At 52.1% G+C, this 9,236-nt stretch overlaps 1 protein-coding gene across 1 annotated transcript; it reads right to left on the bottom strand.

The window, feature by feature from the left end:
* Nucleotides 1-2,190: 2,190 nt before the first annotated feature.
* Nucleotides 2,191-3,838, bottom strand: nog (noggin). The gene has a single exon (XM_033040727.1). It carries the CDS (start codon nucleotides 3,323-3,325, stop codon nucleotides 2,681-2,683), a length of 645 nt encoding a protein of 214 aa, XP_032896618.1. The 5' UTR covers nucleotides 3,326-3,838; the 3' UTR covers nucleotides 2,191-2,680.
* Nucleotides 3,839-9,236: the final 5,398 nt, after the last annotated feature.

The following is a 9,236-nucleotide window of genomic DNA, read 5'->3' as shown; positions in this document are numbered from 1 at the left end:
CGAGCAGAGCAGAGCTGCACTCCGTGTCCCATGCACGCACCCCCCCCCCCCCCCCCCCCCCCCCCCCGTCAGTCCCAGTTCTGGTCTGAACGGCACCCACATCAAATTACAGAGAACACCAAGCAAAAACAAACCCACCAAGCCAACTGACCGCGTGAGCACGAACACTTTCCAAGATATTTCCGGATCTTTTAATTTACTGAAGAGAATATTGTGTCACAAGCAAGTCAGAACTGAGCATTAATGAAAGGGGGGGGGGGCAGTATTGGTGAATTGTGTAAGCTTCAAACACATATTTCAACAATAACCAATCACTTCACCACCAAAGCTAGAATTATGCCTGTCAGTAAAAGCATCGAGCCCCTTGCACGTGTGCGTCCTTTGGATCAGAGAGGAGCAAACTGAAGCAGATGCCATGTCGGCCTTCCTTCAAACACAGCCGGGGCAGGCCTGGGCCATATCCCACACTGTCCTTCACACACTCCCGGGGCAGGCCTGCACACACCCGACATAGTGTGCAATATCCCACACTTCCATTCACACACTCGCAGGCCGGGGAGTGCATTAGACACAATATATCGGCCTCGACCTGTGGCAGTCGCTGCGAGCAGGGACATAGAGAAAAGCTCAACATATACACGCACGGAGTTAGGTACAGAATGTATCTCCCTCTACACCATCCCATCACACACTCCCAGGATCAGACATAGAGTGAAACTCCCTCTCTCCAATATAAGATGTGCTCCCCTCAACCACTGCCCCCTTGTCTGACACCCATGTAGACCTGACTCATAAGTTACCACCGCCATGCCAAGAACGAATAACAATTAAAAAGCGGAGAGTTGGCACGGCGCCCATTGCCAAATGGTTTCATGTTTGCTGCCCGGTGCGGGGGTTAGGTCGGAGTGCTCTCACACCGAGCGGGCAGCCGCTGCCCTCACACTACAGCCGTCACACCGGGTGCTGATACCCGCTCCGCCTCGCCGCCCTGTCCCACACCCACACTCAGTGAACGTTAATCGCTCCCCGCCACCGGGCAGTGGCGACACGGCGGAATGTGGCGTGGTTCATACAAGGGACCTCGCCATTCACACTCTGCGCTGCGTGAGACAGGCAGCATTCATGAATCGAGGCAGAGGCATGTGGGAGGGGAGGATAGGGTTAATGGGCTGTGTGTGTAGGGTCTTAGTGCTAAATTCCGTGCTGTCGAGAGGGGGCGGCTGAGCGGCGCCTGCAAGGCAGTCAACAGCATCTGCTGCGAGGCCAGGCGGAAAGTCTCCATGCAACTGTACCCAGGGATCAAACTCGGGGCTTTAGAACGCTGCGAGACATGAGAGAACCGCACACAGGCCCAGAAATACCAGACAGCAGCCGACTCCGTCTCCCTCTCGCAGCGTCTTGACGTGTCCAAGGGCTTCTTAATAAATAATCGTATTTATAAATGTGAAAAGCAACGCGCAGCGAGTGGCGAATATAATCAGCAGCGTCTCGTCTTGGTCTCAATGTGTACTTTAATTAGCAAATTACAACGCGGATGCGAGGAACAGTTAGTCCGTTAAAACCATTGACTGGGCGTCTTATCAATCGCCCGTTCTGTCAGCGCACCTCTCCTTTCCACTGTGTTTGGCTGTATAAATATCTCTGTTTGTGAGCGAGGGGGGAGAGAGAGCGCGCCCGCGCAAATGCCCAGACAACGTGTCCCCATCTCACTGGCCGCATTCCAAATTAAAAACATCTTTTTTTATTTGTTTATATTTCACGATTCTGATATTTTTTTCACCTGCTTTTGCCCTCAGCTTCGCCCAGACCCATCTCTCCAGTGTCGGCGATGCAATTTCTTTCCCCGCAGCAAAGTTTAAAGCAATTTTTGTCGCTTCGGTGGCCAGTCTGGGTTGAAACCGACCCCCGTGGCCGCTCGGCCCAGCTCCTGCTAGTCTTGCTATCCCCAACTACACAGGCGATGGTTGAAAGTGACGGGCGCGGAGTACGCAAACCCCGCGCTCCGTTCACACTAGTATCCGGCCTCACCTGCCTGCCCGACACTCGCCGCCCCAGGCCGGGGGTGAGGAGCGGAGCGCGTTTCCCACGGGGGACTGGGACGTCTCAGCCGCGCTCCGAGTTACTGAGACGGTCACAGCCCCCATCGCTCCGGGATCCACTCCACTTCGGATCCGATCACATTCCAAAACCTTTGTTTCAAAGATGAGACTTTATTGCTAAAAACAGTGAACCATTATATTTACATTGATATGTTTTTTAGAAAGTATATTCAAGTAAACATCTCCAATGCCACGATATCGCCTAGGTTATTATCAACAAACGGTAAAGAAATAAATAACTGGACACGTTTTTACTCATCTACACTCTATGTATTGGAAAGCTGAGTTAAGCTCTGTAATATCTTCACCTCAACTTTTTATAATAATAATTATATTACAAAAAATATCTCGGCAGCATCGAGAGTCCAGAAGCGCCGGGAGGTGCACCATTATTCCCTCTCCTCTGGGCTGGTCTGAGTCTGGTCCGTTCGCTGCCCCTCAAATAATCCACGATGATCGCCAACGTTAAATCTCTGTGTTATATAGATACAAAGCAGGGGCTTCTTTAGGATGCGATATATAAAAATAGATTTGACTAACGGCGCTGTTATACTATAGACCATGTTTATGAGTTCGCCGCATCAGCACGTACACTTGCACTCGGAAATGACTGGGTATTGTACAGGTATCCATGTGCAGTAGCGCGGTTTGGACCAGCCCTGGCAATACCATCTCAAGAACGTTTTGCTGATGGATTTGACAGGTTTACACAGCATTCCTTCCGGGAATGAGCACGACCTCTCGTTATAGCAGTTCCCCTCTTTGACAAAGCGCGGCCAGAAGCGGCCTCCCAGGTCTTTCCAAGTGTACACGACCGGGCAGTAGGTATACGACCAGAGCCACTGTTGCAACCTCCGCCGCGCCTTCTTGCCCAGCTTCATCCTCCTGCCGTAAGGCGTCTCGGACACATCCAGCCTCTTGATGTCGTTGGGCAACGCGCCCAGCGGCTTGAGGCGGCCGCCGGGGTCTCGGGGCGCCGAGGGGTCGGCGTCGGGCAGAGTGATGGACATGAAGCCCGGGTCGAAGTGACTTCCCAGCCGTTTCCGCAGCGTGCGCTCGTCCAGGTCGCTGTCCTTCGGGTCGCTGTCTGGGTCCGGCTGCTCGATGATGTCCAGCACGGGCAGGCTGTCACTGGGCACCGGCCGGAGGTGCAGGTATGGTTGACACAAGCCATGTCGGAGCAGCAAGACACACAGGCAGCTCAGTAAACAGTGCGGCGGCTCCATGACTTGCCCCGGCCAGTCGGCGAGCCCTCAGGTTTATAAATAGGCAGCCGGGCCAACACGCGGCTACTTTTAATAGCACGAGTGTGGAGTGAGTGACGGGGACGCACAGGACGTGCTGAGGTTGCGGAGCACGATTAGCTGCTCCCGGCGCTCTGTGTCGCCGCCGCCTGTCCCCGCCGCCGCCGCCGCCGCTCCCGCCTCACCTCGGCCCGCCGCCCATCTCCATGGCAACGCCGTCGCCGCCGCTCGCTGCCAGCCGGTGTCTAGTCGGGCCGGCGGCGGCCGAATGGCCCCGGACAGCGAGCGGTCGCGGCGCGACACCGGCTCCGTCCACAGCCGCTCCCCCCGGCCGACAAATGCGATGCCCGCTCCCGGTAATGCTCTTGCTCCCGGTTACGCTCCCGGTGATGCTCCCGTTCCCGGTGTGATATTCCCGGTGCCACAGTCCCCAGCGATGTTCCCGGTGTCCCGGACACTCCGCACAGACTCGGCACCGAAGCCGCGGCGCGGGTTAAATATCCGGTCCCGGGGCGTCTGCCGCTGATTGACGTTCCCCCCGCCCCCGGCTTAACCCGCGCCGTACCGGACACAAGCCGAGCAGCGGCCAGAGCCCGGACTCTGGAGGCCGGACACTATAGCCCTGAAACCGGACACCAGATCCCGCAGACTGGACACTCACTGGACACTGGATACTGGAGCCCGGACGACTCTGGAGACTGGAAAACATACTCTGCACCCGGACACTGGATCCAGCACTGGGCACTGGAGGCTGGACACTGGAGGCCGGACACTGGAAAATGGATCCAGCATTGGGCGCTGACCGGACACTGGATATAGAACTGGACACTGGAGACTAGACGCAGGACCCGGTACTGGTTACTGGATTTGGGGCATTATGGCCCGGAGACAGTAAACTGGACCCTGGATACAAGTCACCGGACACTGGGCCAGAATGTGAGTCTGACCCCAAACACTGACCTTGGACACTGGGTCGCAGACTTCACTTCTGGACAGCTAGCGCTGGACACTGGATATCGCCCTCTGGATAAGAACCCAGGGCAGGATTCGAAATGGTTACTGACTCGAAGGTTTGCCCGGACACTGGTGGACATCACTTTAGGATGACTTCCCGCCTCCAGATCCTGGACTCACACTCCGGACACTGGCCCGGAACTCTGTCACTGGACAGTGGACCCCGTTTGTTGGGCGAAGTCTCCAGTCGTTGAAGCCTCGACCTTCAGACTTGGGGTGTGGGACTCAGGCTCAGAAACCCGGGTAATTGGAGACTGACACGAGACCAGGTCTGACCAGGCCAGACTCTGGGCACTGGCCCAACTCGTGGACCTTGGAGCCTCGCCTCTGGACACTCAAGCCCCAAACTGGACATTGGTCAATGGACGAGACACTTTGGACGACAGATGCCTATCATGTGATACCAAATACGGGACATTGGAAACCAACCCTGGCCCCTATAAATGGAGCCCGGTCCCAAATTACCCGGAAGACGGTACACTGGAGCCCAGTTACCGGAGCCCAGTTACCAGAGCCCCGGTACCGGGGCCCAGGTACCGGAGCCCATCCATGCCCTGACCCAGTTCACCGGAATCTAACCATAGACACAGAATTAGGTCGGAGTTTCCTCGACGCTGGTCGCACGCAAATTGCGAGGACAGCATCTCAGTTTCTGCTGGGGTCGTTTACAACCCAGCTGTATGAACATGGAACTCTCTAACTTCAGACACCCTCTTTCTTATTTACCCAGCTTCCCAACCCCTGCAGTTATCTCTTTTCCCAGCCCTAACACCCGGTTCCGTTCCTCTCCTTCATTTCCTCCATCCACTCATCAACCACATCTCCCTGCTCTGGGTCCCCCGTTTTCTTCAAACCTCCTCCCCCCCCCCCCCCCCCCCCCCCCCTTCCCTTCACCCTTCCATCCCTCCCCCTGCGTCTCCACTTCACTCCCCGCCTTCCTTTCTTATCATATTCCATCATATACACCCGTTAGACTTCTCTCCTCATCATCTCCAGCCTTTGTGACTATCCCCACCCTTCTCACTCCCATCTGCCTCACCTGCCAACAAACCCCTCCTTGCCTGAATCCACCTATCACTTGCCCTCACTTCTACCAGCGACCCCCCTTCCATTCCTTCAGTGTGAAGAAGGGGCCCGACCTGAAGCACCGAATCTGTGTTCCTCCACCCATGCAGACTGGTCCACTGACCCTCCAGCTCCTCTGGACAATGGGCAGTCAGCAATCCCAGACATGACTGTGGACATTGGCTTGATTCCTAGGTGTAACCATCACAACTTTGTGGGCAGAATGGCCTGTTCCCGTGCTGTACTGTTTTAATTTGTCCTGCTCCAACCAGGTTAACACCATGGCCAAGAAAGCGCATCAATGTCGCCACTTCTCCCGAAGATCAAGGAGGTTTGGCAGGTCTCCAATGACTTGCCAATGTCTACAGATGCGCCGTGGAGAGCATCCTATCACAGTTTGGTCTGGCAGCTGCTCCACCCAAGACCACAAGAAGTCGCACAGAGTTGTGGATGTAGCCCAGTCCACCACACAGACCAGACTGCCCACCACCGACTCCATCTACACTTCACGCTGCCTCGGGAAAGAAGCCAACAGAATCAGGGACCGCTCACACCCCGGTCATTCGCTCCTCTCCTCTCCTCACCTCTCCTCTGCAATCGGGCAGAAGATACACAAGCGCGTACCACCTGATCCAGGAACAGCTTCTTCTCCGCTATTGTCAGACTAATGATCGAACTTCCCATCGGGGCAGCGTATATCTCGCATCTACCTCGCTGCGGCCCTTGTATTTGTTTTCTATCTGTACTTTTTCTACAATGTAACACCGTTCTGCACCGTTTTTTTTCTTCTCTTTTCACTCTCCGCTGTACTCATGAAAGATGATCGCACAGGTTAGAATCCTCGCGTTACAGAAACATCGCGCTAGAAAGAACATTGTGTGAAATGGGAAAAGGGAGTTAGAGAGTCTCAAGATTCACAACAACAATGATATTTTCCCCGCAGGATTTTCAAAAATAAATGGATTTTCAATCGATACGTTTAAATAGTGAAAGCAGTTAGTTACATGGTTGAACACAGTATCATCGCCCGACTGTCAATGGACGCGACCGCTTGTCAGTTTCAATGGCCACCCGCGGTGAACTGACAGACCGCACACGCGAGGAGGCTGAGGAATATAAAGACTGACTCTAAAAGCTTCTTCAGATATGTAAAAAAGAAAAGATTAGTGACGACAAATGTAGGTCCCTTACAATCAGCGACAGGTGAATTTATAATGGGAAATGGCAGAATAGTTAAACGAGTACTTTGGTTCTGTCTTCACTAAGGAAGACGCAAACAATCTCTCGGAAATACGAGGGGACCGAGGTTCTAGTAGGAGGGAGGAACTGAAGGGAATCCACATTAGTCGGGGAATGGTGTTAGGTAAACTGTTGGGACTGAAGGCAGATAAATCCCCAGGGCCTGCATCCCAGAGTACTCAAGGAAGTGGCCCTAGAAATCATGGATGCATTGGTGATCATTTTCCAATGTTCTCTCGACTCTGGATCCTTTCCCGTGGGCTGGAGGGTAGCCAATGTAACCCCACTTTTTAAGAAAGAAGGGAGAAAGAAAACGGGAAATTATAGACCAGTTAGCCTTGCATCGGATGCTTGAGTCGAATTGTTAAACATGTTATAGCAGCGCATTTGGAAAGCAGTGACAGGATCTGTCAAAGTCAGCATGGATTTATTATGGAGAAATCATGCTTGATTAATCTTCTGGAATTTTTTGAAGATGTAACAAGTAGAATTGATAAGGGAGAGCCAGTGGATGTGGTGTATCTGGACTTTCAAAAAGCCTTTGACAAGGTCCCACACAAGAGATTAGTGTGCAAAATTAGAGCACATGTAATTGGGGGTAGGGTATTGACATGGATAGAGAACTGGTTGGCAGACAGGAAGCAAAGAGTAGGAATTAACAGGTCCTTTTCAGAATGGCAGGCAGTGACTAGTGGAGTGCCGCAATGCTCAGTGCTGGGACCCCAGTTATTTACAATATATATTAACGATTTAGACGAGGGAATTAAATGTGACATTTCCAAGTTTGTGGATGATACAAAGCTGGGTGGCAGTGTGAGCTGCGATGAGGATGCTATGAGGCTACAGGGTGACTTGGATTGGTTGGGTGAGTGGGCAGATGCATGGCAGATGCAGTATAATGTGGATAACTGTGAGGTTATCCACTTTGGTGGCAAGAACAGGAAGGCAGATTGTTATCTGAATGGTGTCAGATTATGGGAGATGCAACAAGATCTGGGTGTGCTTGTACATCAGGCACTGAAAGTAAGCATGCAGGTACAACAGGCAGTGAAGAAAGCTAATGGCATGTTGGCCTTCATTGCAAGAGGATTTGAGTTTAGGAGCAAGGAGATCCCACTTCAGTTGTACAGGGCCCTGGTGAGACTGTATCTGGAGTATTGTGTGCAATTTTGGTCTTCTAATTTGAGGAAGGACATTATTGCTATTGAGGGAGTGCATCGTAGGTTCACCAGGTTAATTCCCGGGATGGCGGGACTGACATATGATGAAAGAATGGGTCGACTGTGCTTGTCTTCACTGGAATTTAGAAGGATGAGAGGAGATCTTATAGAAACGTATAAAATTCTTAAAGGATTTGACAGGCTAGATGCAGAAAAAAATGTTTCTGATGTTGGGGGAGTCCAGAACCAGGGGTCACAGTTTAAGAATAAGGGGTAGGCCATTTAGGACTGAGATGAGGAAATACTTCTTCACCCAGAACTTTGTGAATCTGTGGAATTCTCTGTCACAGAAGGCAGTGGAGGCCAATTCACTGGATGTTTTCAAGAGAGAGTTAAATTTCGCTTAGGGCTTAATGAATTAAGGGATATGGGGGAAATGTAAGAATGAGGTACTGATTTTAGACAATCAGCCATGATCATATTGAATGGTTGTGCTGATTCGAAGGACAGAATGGCCTACTCCTGCACCTATGTTTCTATCTTTCAATGAATGGTCTTGACCCAAAGCATCGCCATCCATGTCCTCTTGAGATGCTGCCTGACCCGCCCAGTTACTCCGACACTTTTAATTTCACTTCACTTGGTGCCCTGCCCATTCTGCCCCTGCCCCAGCTGATTAGGACCAGTCTCTCATATCTTCTCCAACTCTATCCACCACCAAGGTCACTGTTCCTCAATATTCCTCTGGACACAACCATCCATTGCATTGGTCTTAACCGTATTAATTCTTCCTAGGTGCATCACCTCGCACTTATCAACATTAAATTCCATCTGCCATTGATCTGGCCATTTCAACACCTGATGGGTGAGACATCCCGGGTCAGGGAGAGGTCAATGTGGGGTCGATGGGGTCAGTGCAGGGTCATTATTAGATCTGCTGGTGTCAATGAGAGATCAATGTGGAGTTGTTGGGGTCCACAAGAAATCATTACTTGACCTGCTGGGGTCAATGAGAGGTCAGTGTGGGGTCATAAGAGGTCATTTTTTGTCCTGCAGGGGTCAGTGAGTTGGCCAGCTTAGTGTCTGTCTCCATTCTGTGGAGCACCTCAACTATCTGAACCTCGCTCCCCACCATCTCCCTCATCAGAGAAATGCGAAGTTCTTGATGAGAAGTTCTGGATGGTATTTGGGACCAGAATGGTGTAGCACAGTAACAGGCTCTTCAGCCCAGCATGATCTTACTGTGTGGCCCTTCAGCCCATCATGGCATCAGCCACCAAAGCCCTGCTGTCCATCGAGTCGCCATAGCTACTGATTCCATTGGCCACAGTACTGAGATGCTACCCAAGAGAAGATGTTGGTTCACTTGTCCTTCCCCCTGTTGGAGGTAGTCCAAGTCCAGAGCATCTCAGAGG

Source organism: Amblyraja radiata, chromosome 22, assembly GCF_010909765.2.
Source record: "Amblyraja radiata isolate CabotCenter1 chromosome 22, sAmbRad1.1.pri, whole genome shotgun sequence".
NCBI classification, from domain to species: Eukaryota; Metazoa; Chordata; class Chondrichthyes; order Rajiformes; family Rajidae; genus Amblyraja; species Amblyraja radiata.
The sequence above is the reverse complement of the archived record's forward strand: the minus strand, read 5'-3'. Positions and strand labels throughout refer to the sequence as shown.